General features: G+C 37.1%; 1 protein-coding gene, 1 long non-coding RNA gene and 1 other non-coding gene across 4 annotated transcripts; all 3 read right to left on the bottom strand.

Moving 5' to 3' along the window:
* Positions 1-268: 268 nt before the first annotated feature.
* Positions 269-341, bottom strand: trnaf-gaa (transfer RNA phenylalanine (anticodon GAA)). The gene has a single exon. It is a non-coding gene; the product is annotated as a tRNA-Phe (tRNA).
* Positions 342-4,075: 3,734 nt separating this feature from the next.
* Positions 4,076-15,601, bottom strand: LOC107582687 (probable G-protein coupled receptor 22). Of its 2 annotated transcripts, XM_016268613.1 has the most exons (6): positions 15,539-15,601; positions 14,396-14,527; positions 14,251-14,313; positions 13,423-13,596; positions 13,142-13,260; positions 4,076-5,977 (listed from the first exon to the last, which is right to left on the bottom strand). In XM_016268613.1, exon 6 carries the CDS (start codon positions 5,876-5,878, stop codon positions 4,295-4,297), a length of 1,584 nt encoding a protein of 527 aa, XP_016124099.1. In that variant the 5' UTR covers positions 5,879-5,977; positions 13,142-13,260; positions 13,423-13,596; positions 14,251-14,313; positions 14,396-14,527; positions 15,539-15,601; the 3' UTR covers positions 4,076-4,294. The 2 variants fall into 2 exon arrangements, with proteins under 2 accessions (XP_016124099.1, XP_016124100.1); XM_016268614.1 differs by lacking the exons at positions 13,142-13,260; positions 13,423-13,596; positions 14,251-14,313; positions 14,396-14,527; positions 15,539-15,601 and adding an exon at positions 9,729-9,992.
* Positions 15,602-16,327: 726 nt separating this feature from the next.
* LOC107582689 (uncharacterized) lies at positions 16,328-16,718 on the bottom strand. The gene is made up of 3 exons (XR_001608968.1): positions 16,638-16,718; positions 16,493-16,546; positions 16,328-16,357 (listed from the first exon to the last, which is right to left on the bottom strand). It is a non-coding gene; the product is annotated as an uncharacterized lncRNA (long non-coding RNA).
* Positions 16,719-17,387: the final 669 nt, after the last annotated feature.

Raw genomic sequence — 17,387 nt, 5'->3', positions numbered from 1 at the left:
GGTGAATTGTTGATCAACACCGCCCTCTGGAGCAATTAGAGCAAAATCGCAGGGGCGATTAAATGAACTAAATCTAGAGACATCATCAGGCCATTATGTATGTACTCAACACCTCATAACCGGAGAAAGAGGTAGAACAACATACAGCACTTTAGTTTCATCCGCTTTGCCTTTTCTATTATACAACTTTTCTTTTTGCTTTTCGAACATAGCTTTTGCCCGTTGACGTAAAGTTAATTCTAGATACTCTGAGGAGAGGAAAAAGCTTTGCCGAAACCCGGGATCGAACCAGGGACCTTTAGATCTTCAGTCTAACGCTCTCCCAACTGAGCTATTTCGGCTTGTGATAAAGCGGGGTTTTGCATTGGAATTTAGGCAGGTACACTAAAGTCTACAGCATTATTTTACATGATTTGTTCAATATAATTAGTCCACGGGTATTTATTTTTGCTTTAATAAAACAAGCACCCGACTAATGACTGAAGGGTGATTATTGAAGGAACTATGATTGATTAAAATATGGTTGAATGTCGTTTTGCTTCTTAATGAATTCGCACAAGTAAAGTACAAGCATTTTTGCAAGGGTTAATATAGTAAAATAAGGTCATTATGAACAAGGAAAATCTAGAGAAAGAGTAAATAAATGAATAAATGACACGAAAACGAAGAGGTCATAACGTTTACGTACTGAATCTATGAGGAACACGGGAATGTGTACTTGCCGCCTGATTCAGTCAACATGGGATCATGGGATTCAGCTTTCTGCTAGTTATTACGCCCACACGACTCTCTCTCTCTCTCTTCCTGTCCTCCAAGGTGACTTTCCCCTTGCCCAGGCAGTTCTTCTTTGTTCTTATGTAAGTTTACAGAAGAGAGAACCGAGGACAGAACGAAGAGAGAGAAAGCTAGGCACAGTCAGTGATAAAAAGAAGATGATGACTGGAACAAATGAGATTAAAAAAAGATGCATGTGTGAGAGAGAGAATTGTGGGAGAGGACGCGAGAAAGAGATTTTAATGAATACACGGCAGTATTTTAATGTTGCATACAGTAAGAACAAATATTTCCCACCCACCTTCTCTCTTTCTCCTTTTCTCTCCTTGCTCACGAAGGCTCACAAACAGAAGGCATCCATACTAATCAGCATACTTCAGTTTTCAAAATTAAAAGAAACAGAAACAATGAGGGAGATGGGGATAATATGCTGATTATGCTACTTAATATGTAATATGTAAATTTGATGAAATACATTAATTTTCCTCATTTGGAAATAAATGAACAATTCCAAATAGGTCATTTGAATGCATGTTCATGTGCAAATGAGAAAAGTTGCTTAATAAAATAAAATAGCTGTGACTATGCTCATTTAGCATATTTAGCATAGCCTCTCATACATTCGTGTCAAAAGTATGTATGAGCACTTACCAAACAATACTATGGTATTTTTGAAGTACCTTGGAATAAAGTGTAGCCTACACTACTATTCGACATCTGATATTTTGAAATATCTAATAATCAAAAAATGCTGAAAAAAAAACAGGTCTCATGGTTTCCAAAAAACATTAAGCAGCACAATGGTTTTCAACTGTAAAAATAATAAGACATGTCGCTTGAGCAGCAAATCAGCATATTACAATGACTTCTGAAGGGTCATGTGGCACTGAAGACTGAAATAGTGTCTTTGTCATCACAGGAATAAATTACATTTTAAAATATATTGCAATGGAAAACAGTTATTTTAAACTGTAATAATATTTCAGAACATTACCTTTTTTACTGTATTATTGATCAAATAAGTGCAGCCTTGACTTTCAAAAACTTTTAAAAATCTTACTGACCCCAAACTATTGAATGGTAGTGTGCTGCTATCTAAAATATTCCACATGTATGAATATGGTTATCATTCAAAACCTCACTGCTCCACAGTACCGTGGTACTATCACAATATTTTTTAAGTAAACCTTACAATGGTTTTCAACTGTAAAAATAATAAGATATGTCGCTTGAGCAGCAAATCAGCATATTACAATGACTTCTGAAGGGTCGTGTGGCACTGAAGACTGAAATAGTGTCTTTGTCATCACAGGAATAAATTACATTTTAAAATATATTGCAATGGAAAACAGTTATTTTAAACTGTAATAATATTTCAGAACATTACCTTTTTTTACTGTATTATTGATCAAATAAGTGCAGCCTTGGCTTTCAAAAACTTTTAAAAATCTTACTGACCCCAAACTATTGAATGGTAGTGTGCTGCTATCTAAAATATTCCACATGTATGAATATGGTTATCATTCAAAACTTTTTACGTAAAATACATACGAATTATCATGAGATCACGTTGGAATTTTGACAGCTGAGGTTGGGAACAAACAAAGCAAACAATCAAAGAGGCTGAATCTTTTTATTACTGTAATTCAGACTTATTGCTCCTCTATTATATAAATTAATACAATAACCATCTCAATCTGAAATAATATACAGCACTGACAAGATATACATACAGTATATGGGACACAAATAAAATAAATTAATTTTGACTTTGTAAAAGTTGTTTTGTCAGTATTTTTAGAAACTTATCGAACCAGTATGCATGCCCTTGGTAGAGCAGAGTTCAAATTGGCTGCAGTTTCAAACCACAGAAATATTATTTACTATTTACATCCCTGATCATATACATTAATAAACACAATGATATATCTGTTGCCCTCTAGACTATCAGTGAGAAGGACACTGTAAAATATGTGCACATGTATGTGTACTGGTGGATAGATGGTTACTTTTACACCACACAATGAATGCGAATAAGTTGGTATTAATTTATATGGATCTCATGCGATGCATAACCTGGATTTGGAATTTATTGCACATGGCCTCTGGCAGACTCACACCTGTAGGAACCCTCTCTCAGTCTCGCTCTTTTTCCCTAGCACCATGGGAACATTTGTGCTCTACTGGTTAATTAGACAGTGCCCTGCTGACCTCAGATCAGAGTTCAATGTGCTTTAGAAACCCTGTGCTGATTAGTTGCCAATGATACAACACACTTGTGGACAATCTACGTCTTTTAGTTTGACTTTATAGAGGTGAGCGAGTCACATATATCATCTAACACATTAATGGTTTCCTGCACACACCTTTTATCTACAGTCATAAATAGGCCCAGACGGAATCTGCTGACTTTTTTTCTTTTTCTTTGACATTTTTTGCACAGATTTGTGGGGGAAATCTGAGGAATAGATTTAACCAGGGCCGTAACCACAAGTCCCCTCAATAATTAGATATGGCCAAATTGTCAACCTCAGTATTTGATATCCTTAATGTTGTTCTGCTGCGCTCCATTACCACTCCTCTGTTTGTTGGTAGGATAACAAAAAGTTACATTTTTAGACTAGTCTGCCTCAGCGGGCTAACAGCGCTTGTCAATGTTCAAATAATTGACATGGCCAATTAAATCAAAGAAGGCTTTATTGTTCACAGAAGACGAGAGCGAATTACAGCACGATGCTTCCGGTTTAGGGGTGAACGTGTGTGAAGACATAAGTAGCTAAACAACATATGAACAAGCCTAACAAATAATTTGTTTTGACAGAAATATTAATTTCACTGTTTTGAATTGAACATGTAGGCTATCATTTACCTGATTCATGTAATTCATAACTGAATGTTGACGAGACAAGAAATATTAACGGAGCTGTTTTCAGCATATTAGGCAGACAATTTAGCCTAAAGTGTACTTGTGTGTATTTGCAACACAATCTCATTCATAACTATTTTAAAAATGATTCATAACTATTTTACATTTTGGCTAATTTATATGAATTCATAAATTCCCAACTTTTCTGTTCACACGGACTTGTGTGAGGACAACAGCACATATGCCAAGTGATTTGATATATGCAAGCACTTGAAAAGAATGTCTGTCTGTTGCATGCTCAACTGTACCTCAGCCTTAAGTGTATGTGTGCATATTTTAGAATAAAAATATTATTTGCAAATAGTTCAAACTGATTACTTTACAATACATTTTTCTTTGTTCCCTTACCAAAGAAAAAAAAATAGTTTGGTTCCCTCCTCAATGTTCAAAATACGGTTACGGCCTTGGATTTACCCATGGTTAAATATGTTAAATGGATCTGAAAATATTGATATTACCAGCTGAAAGCATAATTAAATCCATCCAAAATATTGAATAAACCAAAACACAAGGGAATGACGGATGTACACATAGGAATGCAGATTCAGATTCTGTGTGAGCCTAGTTATAAGAGACACACAGACACACAAACACTCACTCTCTAACAGCCTCCGTCAGGCAGCGGTCAGTAGCATCGCTGCAATCTGCCCTGTGCTTGCGGTGGATCCTGGTATTAGTGCGAATACGAGTCTGCGCATTTTGCGACCTCAGCCTGCGCAGACGGGTATGCAGAACTTTGCGCAGTTTTTGCCGCGTGAATGCGTACAGTAGCGGATGTAGCACTACTGTCCAATATGCGAGCACCAGGAAGCAGAGTCTCAGGCGTTCTAGCCAATCAGAGGGCCCAAAGGCCAGCATGAGAAGGGGCATGATGGAGAGAGGTGCCCAGCATAGCAGAAATGAGAGGATGATGATGACAGACATGCGAAAGACTCGTCTTTGACGTTCCCGCCGATCACGGTGGCGCCGAACCGCTCGACGCAGAGCCAAAATGGCCGATACTGACGCTCCCACACCCATGCTGGGTGGCCCTTGGGCGGGGGCGGGGCTTAGCTGAGTGGTTACCGTGGACACAGTGGGCATGGGGCTCAAAGGCATGGTCACTGATGATGTAGCAGGGGTAGGGATGTGGGGGCTAGTTATGACGGACACAGATGTGGCGGGACTCAAAGGCTTGGTTACCATTGAAACAGTGGGGGTGGGGCTTAAGGGTGAGGTTATCACGGATACAGTAGGGGTGGGGCTAAGTGGTGTGGTGAGTGAGGGGGTGTTCGTCTCAGTGTTGATGGTTACTGTTGTAACTGTATCCGAGGCGATAAGTGGCCCGGTAGAAAGTGGCGGTGGGGAGGTGGGTGTGTTTCTCGTTGTGTGATCCGGTGACCTTGTTGACCTTTTACGGCGTAACCAGAGGCGTTGCACAGGCCGCTTGCTGTCTCGATGGGGCCTGGGTGTGCGTCCGATGCGGATGTGCAGTGCCTGAAGAATTCGCGAGTATGTAAACAGCATCACAGCGAGAGAGCACAGGAACACAGGAACCTGTAGTAACAGATGAGCCTGTAGAGATCCCCCCCACTCTGAACAAAGCACAGTGCTATTGGAGTGCACAAACACCCCCTCTCCTTGCCCTGAAACAAACCCCGCCTCCAAGAATGGTAGGAGGGGTACAGCTAAAGAAACCGCCCATACTCCAACAAGTAAAATGGTCGCCCTTCGAGGTGTCAGCAGACGATTGGCTGGCCGGACGCTGATGTCATAGCGATCTAAGCTGATGAGCAGGAGATTAAGTGCAGTGCCCACGCTGGCGAAACTGGCTGCCGATTCGTGGAGACAGCAGAGAAAGGCGTGGTGAGGAACCGAGGCTCCACCCAGGATGAGGAGCGTGGCAGTGATCGGCAGGCAAAGGAGACAGAGCAGCAGGTCAAGGGTGTGCAGGCTGAGTGTGACGGCATGACTGACGGACTCCAACAGGCTGCAGTGACCACAGTATAACACCAGCACGGTGAGATTGCCACCCACCCCCAGGAGCAGCTCCAGCAGCAGCACAGCACTCACTGTAGCCCGGAAGCCGAGCCACGTCCCCTCCTGCTGCGGAAGTCCGGCCCCCACGCTATCTTCAGCCTGTAAGAGGGACAGACCATGGACCCCAGTGAAGCTGCCATCTGTCTCCATGGACACCATCGCCACGTGCCTTCAGGCATAGTAACGCCAGCCACTCCCACTGGCCATGCTCCACCTACTCAGGTGTTTTCTTGGGGCGTTGATGAATGATTGACAGCTCTATGACGGGAAGACAAAAACAGAATGAAACACGTTCTGTTGTTTAATGAACAGGTCAAAATGTACAGTATTTACTGGAGCTGGGCACACTGAGATCCACTGTGACCCCTTTTCCACTGACAAGGTGCCAGATTTTTCTTTTGCATTATGTATATCTTTATTAAAAACATGTATTTTTATAAATAATAATAAATATAAAAGACAACATTTAAATACATTTAAAAAGACTGAATTGTTTTTAAAAATTATTTTAAAATAATTAACATTTAATATCTATCTATCTATCTATCTATCCTGTATATAAAATGTAAAAATAGCATTTAATACATTGTATTTAAAAGCATTTATTTTTAGTGCTTTATTTTTATTTTGACAAAATAATATTAAAATGTAATATATCTATCTATCCGTCTGTGTCTGTCTGTCTGTCTATCTATCTATGCATATAATTTTAAAATGTATATATATTTAAAAAAATATATATTATAAAATATATTTGAATATATTTATATATAAATACATTTATAAAAACAAATTATAATAAAAAACATTTACATATTTTAATTGTTTTATTTAAAAGTTTCAGAGCTGAATATCTGCCAGTTGAATATCTGGATATTAATACTACTACTGCATCCCTAGTAGTATCATAGTCAGTTACGTCATAGTCACTCATTCAAGTCAGAGCAAATGCAGGCTGGGACTAAGAGAGATTCACAGACGCAACCAACCAAGCACTGGCATAATTTTGGTGGAATAGGGGTATGACTTGTCCTTCTGAATTGTAATAAGGTATTGATCTAGCAAGACAGGACAATAAAGATGAGTATGATGTACACAGGAGCGATCATGTATGTGTGATTCTACAGTCCTGCACGCATCCAAGTTTTTGTGTCCAACAAGAGAACTACTCCGACAGATGAATTACAGCACACAACGATCACTCACACAAGACCAAGGACACAAACGATTGCTGAAACCTTGATGAATTTGGCTATGGACATGGTAGTGTATAAGGACTGATTTATCATGTTAAAGAAATGGTTAATGTTCTAATAAACACAAAATCTAAAATACATGCCATCAAAACAAGCAGATCTGAAATTATAGGCTGCACAATCACAGCAGCCTGTCATTCCAAAAAAAAAAAAAAACATAAATATATAAATAAATAAATGAGTTCGACTTGAGACTGATCCCATTTCTAGGATGGTTGTTACTATGGCAACTGGTCTACAGTTTAAGGGTGGTCAAAATACAAAATTTGAGACTTTTTTCAGCTGTGGCTGTTCAAGTGGGGCTCAGACTCTGCCTTTTGAGTACATCTGTGATAATGACCGCAGAAAGAAAGTTTTGATGTTTAACACAATGAGACTGCAGAGAGGGGGGAGAGCAATACGGTTGGCATGCCGATGCACCCCATGCCATGCTGGCAATGAAAAGAGGTCACTGCAGTGGAACTTTTGAGTGACAGAGGAAGACATAGATTTAGGGCTCGGATTCTGTAGTACAAATAACTGAAGCTCAACATCTAATGCTCACAGAAGTGAGACAAAAATAAGTAAGACTGACTTTTGTCAGAAATGGCAGATCACGGCGTTGCAAGTAAAAAACTAAGGAATAGTGAAAGAGAGAGAAAAGGAGAGAATGAGAGATGAGTGGGAGGTGCAGGTGCACACTGTGTTGTGAAATCGCTGGAGGAGTTTGTTTCTACCTCCTACCCTCTATCCATCATTATGCTATGCTTGAGATCCATCCATCTTTCTTTAGACTAACCATGCTGTCTCAGCTCTTTCTGCCATTTATCAGACTCTATTTCATTATTGTTGTTTTCCAAGCCAATTTGGTCTCTCCACGCTGGTTTGTAGCCTGTTAAAGGAATAATACACCTGAAAATGAAAATTCTTATTACTTACTCAACCTTATGTTTTTCTAAAACAGAATGTTCTGCGGAACACAAAATATGTTCTTTGTGGAGCTTTCTTTTTTTCCATACAATGACAGATTATAGTGATCCTACGTCAAGCTCCAAAAGCAGAAGAATACTATAAAAATGTGTGAATCGATTGCTATATTCCAAGCATTCGGAAGTCATATGATAGCTTTGTATGAATAATTTAAATTTAAACAAAATGAACTTCCCCTCCACTGCAGCTAAGTGTTATTTTAGTACCGAGATACTATTATTATATTTTGAATTAGTTTTTATTTTAGTACTTTGTTTTTAAATTAATTTATTCAACAAATTAATCAAGTGGGGGGTTTTTTTGTGTGTTTTGACATTTTTATTATTTATTTTTTTTATGTCTGTATAGTTTATTAGCTAGTTTTTATTTCAGTTTGAGTTATTAGTACATGAATTTAAATCAAAGAAATGTTGCTTTGGCTGCTGAATTTGTTACATTTTGAAATATTTTTTTTAAAGTGACAAATGTTTTTTTTATGGTTTTAGTTCTAGTTTTGGATAATTAATATCTTGTTCTTTATTCTGCATATTAAAATTGCCACATTAAGATGGTCACATGATGATATCAAACCTGTAAAGCCTCGTCAAGTTTTTTCCAGATTTTCACAAAATGTTCCTATTCCTTGTACAAGAAACCACATTCATTTTCAAACCACACATTTATGCAACAAATTGCACATATGCATGTGATAATGAATCTGTTGGTGTGTCTCTGTGGACAAAAGGGCGCTACAGTTGCGTGGAGTCAAAATTGATTTATAATGAGCTATATTAATAGTGGAATGAATATGCAAATGCATTAAATTTGTTTACAGACTCTCTGGAAATGAAAGAGCGTGACAACACCTGAAACTACAGTCACTACAGAGGGAAGAACCAAAATAACTCCACATCTAGAAGGAGCTAAAATAGCTGATGATCTAGATTCCTCTTTCCTTTCATACACATTCTTAACGCATCAAGGCCACTTATATACCTGCTCCACATTCCATTGTTCCTCACTGTTGCTTCATGTCCTAAAAACAAGCTGTAGCTTTTAATCTTAATAGAAATTTACACACACACCGTCTTATACACCCTCTTCTCCTTTTCCTTCCTTCAACTGGCATCTTGCCGCCTGATCTTAAGTGCATCTGAAAATCCCTTTGACTGTATTCAGTGAGAATGTGTGTGCATGTGGGAGCAATATGATGATGATGATGGGTGTGATGAATGTCAAATGATTGACGCATGCATATTTAACTCTTTTTCCCTCAATAATTTGCTGGTCACGTGTCTCTGAGCATGTGCATGTGTTCAGTTGTGTTTGAAAGCATCAGTGTGAGAGGATGGTGCCCTCATGCAAATTGAACTGTCATATTAAGCAACTCATAAGCCTAAGAGTGCATAGTGACTGACAATAATGGCTATTCAAACTAATGAAAATAATATGCAATATAGCTATTGAAATGACATCTTGAATTTCATATGGCTGACTGCAGATTACAGGCAACACATGGATTTGCTCGGTAACAAATCGTCCGTAGTGGCGACATAACCCGCATATGACATTGCTGCCAATTCTTTTTGCAGTGTAAGGAATATTAGTAGTCGAGTCCAGATCAAACGACACTGCTGATTGAGTCTTATCATTTCTATTCCCAGGCGCGCGTTGCCAAAATGTACCACTTAAACAGCCAAAAACGAACGAAGAGTGATGGTAAAATGGAACCGAATGGCAATTAAGTGAAAAGATCAATAGACTCGTGAGCAGTGTGAAGACGCATCAAGGAGGTTTTTACTCACCTTGTCCCGCGCGCCGGGGATCCCCGCTACATTCCACTGCGGTCCGCGGAGCTCGCGCGCTACTCTCTCTCTCTCTGCTAGAGCGCGAGATTCCGTGGGGCTTCAGGACAGTCCGCTGTCAGGTACGTGCCGGGAATAAATGTCGCACCTTCAGTGGTGCTAAACGGTGATAGAAATCGCCACTGTGCTTCTGTGAGTACCCATGAGTGCCGCTATCCTGTGTAACAGATGTACTGAACCCGCTCCCTCTGCGCGAGCGCGCATCCACACACACACACACACACACACACACACAAACTGCAGGCTTCAGCGTGGAAAGGCACGCTGTCCGCGCGATTCTTAAAAACCTATTTATAAGATACGGTTTCAGTGTGGACAACATTGTATTACCATGCTCTATTATTTTATTTTATAATCCGCATTACATTAAAGATGCGAGCTGTAAACATTATGTTAATATGAGTTCAACCCTAAAAAGGGCAAGACCATAAAGAGAAATCAGAAAATGTATTTATTGCTATTTTCCATCGTCTTAGGACACAAATAGCCTAATACGATTTCATGATTTTTTTTTTAAACATTAATTTTATTTTCGATTTTAATGTTTGTATAGCCTACCCCAGGATACGTCGCCTCTTTGTTTGGCAATGCGTGTTACAACATTTTAGCCAAATTTAAAAAAAAAAACATTTATTCTCTCATAGCTTGAACTAAACATTCTTTGTAAAATTCTGTTGAACAATAATGCCAATTTATGAAAATAGCCTGTATTCTGTATCATATTTAATACGCAAATTTCTAGGGCCTATAAATTATCAATAAGACCAACATTTTGCTGAAAACCTTGTACACAATCTACTTCATGCCTTCTGATTGATAGTTTATAATGTTCTTAGATAGTTAAGTCTTTTTTTGCTCAGAAATCATTAATGATTTTTATAACGTAAATGTAAGATAAACATTTACTGGACTGAAGCAACTTGAGTTTACTTGATTATTTATACACCACTTTTTAATGTTAAAAATTAAAACTTATTATTATTTACATTTTTTTTCATGTTCATTTAAATGCCAAATGTGACACAAACAGGCTTTTGGGGAACATTTATTTGTCAATCTCTCAATAATTAATTAATTTGCAATGAATTGCATATGAGCCATAAAAGCCTGATGTATAAATATGATACTTTAAAAACACATATGCATAAATTTGCATGTGTGTTTTGTTGAGTATCATATTTCATACACACACACACATCAGGCTTTTATGGCTCGTATATATGCAGTTCATTGCAAATCAATGATAACTGAGAGATGGACATATTTGACATTTACATTAATATGAATAAATGTAAAAATAAATCATGAATAAATCAATTTTTAACATTAAAAATGGTGTATGAATAATCAAGTAAACCAAAGTTGCTTCAGTCCAGTAAATGCTCATCTTAAATTGACTTCATAAAAATAAAAAAACTGTTCATAGATTGTGTACAACAGGTTTTTCAGCAAAGTTTTGGTCATATTGATAATTTATAGGCCCTAGAAATGTGCATATTCAATATGATACAGTAGACTATTATATTTCTAAATTGGCTTTATACTTATTGTTCAACAGAATTTGACAAATTACAAATTTTTAGTTTAAGTTATAAGAGAATAAATGTTTTTTTAAAAATTTGGCTAAAATGTTGTAACATGCATTGCCAAACAAGCATTCTTTTTTCAGTTAATTTATACCCCCAAAGGGGCGACGTATCCTGGGATATAGTCATGGCCAAAAGTTTTGGCATTGACATAAATTGTGTTTTGCACAAACTTGTGTGTGACGCAGCTGACACAGAACAGCATACACTGTTTACGTCCAGCGGATATTCTCCAAAATGGCGCTACAGGGTGACGCAGAGGAGACGAATTGTTGAATAAAGTCGTTTTTTTTTTCTTTTGCACACAAAAAGCATTCTCGTTGCTTCGTAAAATTAAGGTTGAACCCCTGATGTCACATGGATTATTTTACCGATCTCCTTGCTACGTTTCTGGACTTGGGAACATTTCAGTTGCATTGCTGTCCATGTAGGGTCAGACAGCTCGCAGATTCCATCAAAAATATCTTAATTTGTGTTCCGAAGATGAACGAAGGTCTTACGGGTTTGAAACGACATGAGTGTGAACTAACCCTTTAAGCAGGCATGAGAGTATAAAATAAAATACCCTAACAGATGGACTGGCTAAAATGCAGTCAATAAATAAATATGAGTAGAAATGAATATGAAAACAGTGTTTGAGTGACAGCCCCGGAGGAGTAGTAATGAGTGTACACTGGCATCATAACAAGATGGTCCAGAATCATTACTGAATCATCAGAAGTGTGACTAGGATTGATGCACAAACAAACCCCCCACCCACCTCCCAAAAAGACAACACAACATAGAGTAACACCAAATTTACAGAGAGAGAGAGAAGAGAGAATGAAAAGACTATGTAGTTCTGGTCTAAATAAACTACAGGTGGTTACTGACCTTTTTAATAAGGCTCTAGTTGACATAAAAGGCTAGTCAAATGTAGATCTGCATTTGTTAATATTCTTTGTTAAAATGAGATCTCCAAACCATTAAATTCAGACTTGTTCATCACATTTAAATAGACATTTATGTCTTGGTTCATGTTATTTTTTTTCCCTTTTAAATTTCAATGTTTATTTCAAGCAAATACGGAACACATGTAGAAAAGATAACTTTACAATGTATGAATGCATATTTGGAAAATTATTACTTTTATGTGCTATTAAAACTGTGCAAAGAAAACTGTAAATTGCTCCAACATCACTTAAAAATGAACAGGACTGTAAAATCCTTATACTATAATGGAAATAAACACTGAATATAATGAACGGAATACATGAAAACATTAAAATCAGTCAAAAATATAAAAATAGCACCATTTGTCCAAGCAAACATGCAGCATCTAATAATACAAGAACATTCATTCTCATTTTTAAGCAGATAAAAATACAGATCTACATTTACAGTACAATTTTGTACAGCACAGACTTATTCTACGAACAAGTCTAAGATGAATTTGTTAAGAATATTACAATGTGTGTTCTAGTTTCTGTTTTTAGCACCTGAGAAAATGTCAGTGGGTGTAAATATGCAACATCAAGGAGAAAATATGAAAGATAATACTGTATGCAGTTACTAATTGGACTAATGTACATGTGTTAAAGCAAGTAATGTGTGTATATATATATATATATATATATATATATATACACAGTGGGGGAAAAAAGTATTTAGTCAGCCACCAATTGTAGGATTTTATAAACAATAAATAAACAAAAAAAACCTTAGACCTGATCAATATTTAAAATTTGCTTGTCCCATTGAGGAAAAGGTGTTGACATCAATCTTTACCTTTATCTCTTGTGCATAATGGCAGTGTTAAACACTATGGTTTAGTTTTTTTCATATTGCAGACGAGTTAGTGATCCTCCATTTACAGTCAACTCTTGTCTTCAAGCTAAAACAAAATGCTGTAACATAGATAGGATTGTGAGAAAAACTCTTACAGATACAGTGCAGAAATCACATCTCTATCCCATGCAATTAATAATTTATTTACATTATCATTATATGCATTATTGCACCATTTGATACCTTCAGCCTTTTGTATTAATCAGTGCGTGTTAATGTACCTTCTTACTCTTGTAGACAGAGTTTCTCACATTCTTCCTTTTGTAAAAAGCGGTTAGCATTTCCTCTACAGCCGCTGTAGATAAAAGGTCTACAGACGCCCACTTCAGAGTTAAAGTACCAGCGCAGAGTAGAGCAGGAACAATTACCCTCTTCCATGGGCAAGATGCAGGAGTCTAAAAGCACACATTAAAAAATAATTAAATGGTTGAATGGTAAAGGATGCACAGCAGTTCTTATTTTGCTCCACAGAAAACACTACAAAAGTTCTATCCTGAATTAATGCAAATTAAACAATATGGTGAAAGTCATCTCTGAAATGCACAAATGCATATTCAACTTTTAAACTTGTCATTATGGCATCTCTCTAAAGTTCAGAGCACCACGGAGATCTGTAGAAATGTCCAGCTATTTTCTGTGGCAGGACAGCTGCTTGCAATCTCATACTAAGAGCTGTCATACAGATGAGTCAGCGGGTTGACAGCATGCAGATGATACACAGAGAAACAACAGGAAGTGAGCACAGCAAAGAACAATAGTTTGCAGCAATTACAGAGAGCAAAATTATGATAATCCATCATCATAGAGTTTTGTTAGGGGTTTGAAGATGGGGACATCAACAAAAGTTTAATACATTCCTACAGACAGCATTTCAAAGCACTTTATTCCCAACAAAGACATGGAAAAGCAGTAAAATGTGGAGAATAAAATATGCACCATCGACACTGTTATTTCCACAGTAATGGTATAGTCAGGCTCCCCAACATACTGCGTAAAGATGACTGAATGGAGCCTTTAATCTCCATAATGAATAAGAAGTGGTGGCTTACCTTTACCTTTCACCTCAAATTTTGTCCTTTCAGCTTTTAATGAATCAAAAGAGACGGTTTGACCTGCCAAAATATCCATATATTATACTATGTCTACGCAGAAAGCTACAGACAAACTTTTTCTACAGGAAAAAAATTGGCATACCCTGGCTTTTATTGACCGTGGTGTCATAGTCAGCAATCTCCACCACTGGAGTATCATCATCGTAGGTCTCTATAGAGTAAATGTGCTCGTAGTCTGGATCGTTTGTGTTCCTCACAACACGCAGCTTATGACCTGCAAAAAAACGTGCATGGATGCACAAACAAAGAATGTGAAGGCTATTGGAAATCAGTTTAGAATGCTGGGATATCATAGTTTGAAAGCAATCGATGTACATGTGCAACTGGATAATTTTAAATACAAGCATGTATTTAACATATCCCACTTATGTTTAAGGCAGAAACATTGTTTCTGTTTAAAGGGGTAGTTTAAAGAGAAAAATTTTAATTCTGTCATCATTTACTCATCCTTGTCTCAAACCTGTATGATTTACTTCCTTCCATAGAACATGATAATGAGATGTTTTGTAAATGTCGACACTGCTTTTTTTAACAACACAGAGTGACTACCATTGTGAAAAAGTACACTTTAGCATACTTTAAAAAAAGAGTACTTATTACAGAAATAATATACTTGAAAACAATATGCTTAAGTGTAAATTGAATGCAATGTTCTTTGATACCTAATTGCCTGTGAAAGCCATTTAATATAATTTCTATTAAAACTCTTTTATGTCATGTATTTAAATATATTGGTAATTACACATTTGCAATGATGAAGATGCAATTTAGTACATTTAAAACATTAATGTAATACTGAATAACAAACTACAGTTAAAATTTATATGTGCTTTTGTATGTAAGCCAACACATCAAAAAGTGTAATTCTTTAAAGCACAACAAAAAATATGCTATGAATGCTATATGTATGCTACAAGTGCACATTCAATACAATTAAGCACACTTAATTTTCACAAGTGCAAGAGATAGGTTAGTTGCACTTGGCACATGAGTCATATGGGCTTTTGTGGTATGGAAAAAATCAGTGTGAACATTCTTCAAAACATCTTCTCTTGTGTTCCACGTATGAGTAAAACTATGACAGAATTTTATGTTTGGGTGAACTGTTTCTTTAAACTAGCCGTTTCAAAAAATAAAAATAAATAGAGGACAGAGTGACAAGAGTTTTTAGTTTAGAAGAGGAGGATAAACAGAGAATAAAGGATGAGCTGAAGATAGGACTCACCCTCCTCGTCCCCTCGGATTAGTGAGCGCTCTGGGGACGTGGAGGAGCTTCGGTAAGCCTGCACAGGTTTCTAAACTTCATGAACACCTGAGAACACGCCCATAACGAATCACACAAACGTAAGATAGTAAAACCCATCAGTGAACACACTCACACAAGCATCCATGCGTGTAAAGATGTAGCCAAAGTTCATGCACTACATCAGCAATTTAGCATGCACAAAACCCAGAAATTCTCACGAACATACTCAACAACAAGGTTTATACAGACTGAGATCACACAAGCCTACTGTTAGTGTATTGTGGCACATGAGTTGCTGATGCAATGATAGGAAAATGTCTACTGGCTATATTGAGGCTATATAAGTCACAACTTACCTCCACAAGCTTAGGGAAAAAGAGAGAGAAAGAGAGACAATTGATACAAGAGAAATTAAAATCAACATCAATCAGCATACTTCTGTAAAATGTATTCCCAAGTGAAAAATATATATAAAATGGAAAAAAAGTAGGCAGAGGTTGATTTCATCCCATATTTCATTTATCGTGACTGTTCCGTATGACATTGAAGCCAGACCATAAATCAAGTTTAAAACAATGCCAAAATAATGGCAATTGGTTAATATTATTTTTCTTGCAGTGCAGCTTATAGCTCCAAAAATAAAAGTTGCTGTAGAGGATTTGTTTTGATTTACGGACTTTAAAATGTGAAACAATCATTGATGATGGAAAATTGTTGCAGATGAAGATAAATGACGATTATCCACTCACCACAATGCAGATTCATCTCACTTCGAACATAAGCCCGAATCTCATCCTCCTTTAAGAGCAAAGAGAGATGCAAGCAGTCTTTGTGTCATTGTTACTTATCTTGAGGATTCAACGAGACTCAAGTAGCAGAATAAAATATGCATGATGACATTACAATAAATCATGAACGTCTATTTGTTCTGACCGTCATGCCTGGTTCTCCTCTGTCTCCTTTAGGTCCATCAGAGCCAATCCCACCCTGATACAAAAACACAAAGAGACACATTTAGTGATGACAGATGCACAGTATGGAGAAAAAATGCTGGGGACAAGTAGGTGTATAGAGTCACCTGTTCTCCTCTTTCTCCTGGGATCCCAGGTATGCCATGTGGGCCAACCATAGCAGGGCCTGAAGGACCTCTTTCTCCCTACAATAAATATTCAATATCTCACATATGATGACCTAACCATGGCTTCTTGTGCATATGAATCAGTGTTTCCTGAAGTGCTATTCAGGAGCAGCACTGCACTGCTGCTCTAAATCAATACAAAGCATATCACAACAACAACAACAAAATAATAAAAATGAAAAAAGAATGAAAAAAATAAATAAATAGATAAAATAAATAGAATTGTACTGTATGTGATGAGAGAAAGACTGTAATGAATCCGTCAAACTAACTGACAAATCAGTCTGAAAAGAGTAAATGGTCTGAACCATGGACTAAATTGGTACGACAACTCACATTCTCACTGAATCGGCTCTAATTACTCAATTGTTCGCTGAACCACCGGTTATGACAAAATGAGCCCAGAACGTTACTGTGCTATGTGTATTTTTTGAAAATGTAAAAAAATTCACATTCGTAATGTCAGTGAAAGTTCAGTTACTCACTGGATATCCATATGACAGCATGAATTAAGAGATACAGTCACAGACATATATCCGCATCAAAGTTTTGTTGTTATTTACTGTATTCTAATTTAAAGGCCTATTATAATTTTAAAAAGCATGCTGTGTGGTCCAATGTCGATGACACCCCTCCTGCTGAAAAAAAAACGAATCTATAGAAACACAGACATGAATAGCAGCTCTAAAA

Source organism: Sinocyclocheilus grahami, unplaced genomic scaffold, assembly GCF_001515645.1.
Source record: "Sinocyclocheilus grahami isolate Dianchi unplaced genomic scaffold, SAMN03320097.WGS_v1.1 scaffold47.1, whole genome shotgun sequence".
Classification (NCBI taxonomy): Eukaryota; Metazoa; Chordata; class Actinopteri; order Cypriniformes; family Cyprinidae; genus Sinocyclocheilus; species Sinocyclocheilus grahami.
This window is presented reverse-complemented; position numbering and strand designations above follow the sequence as displayed.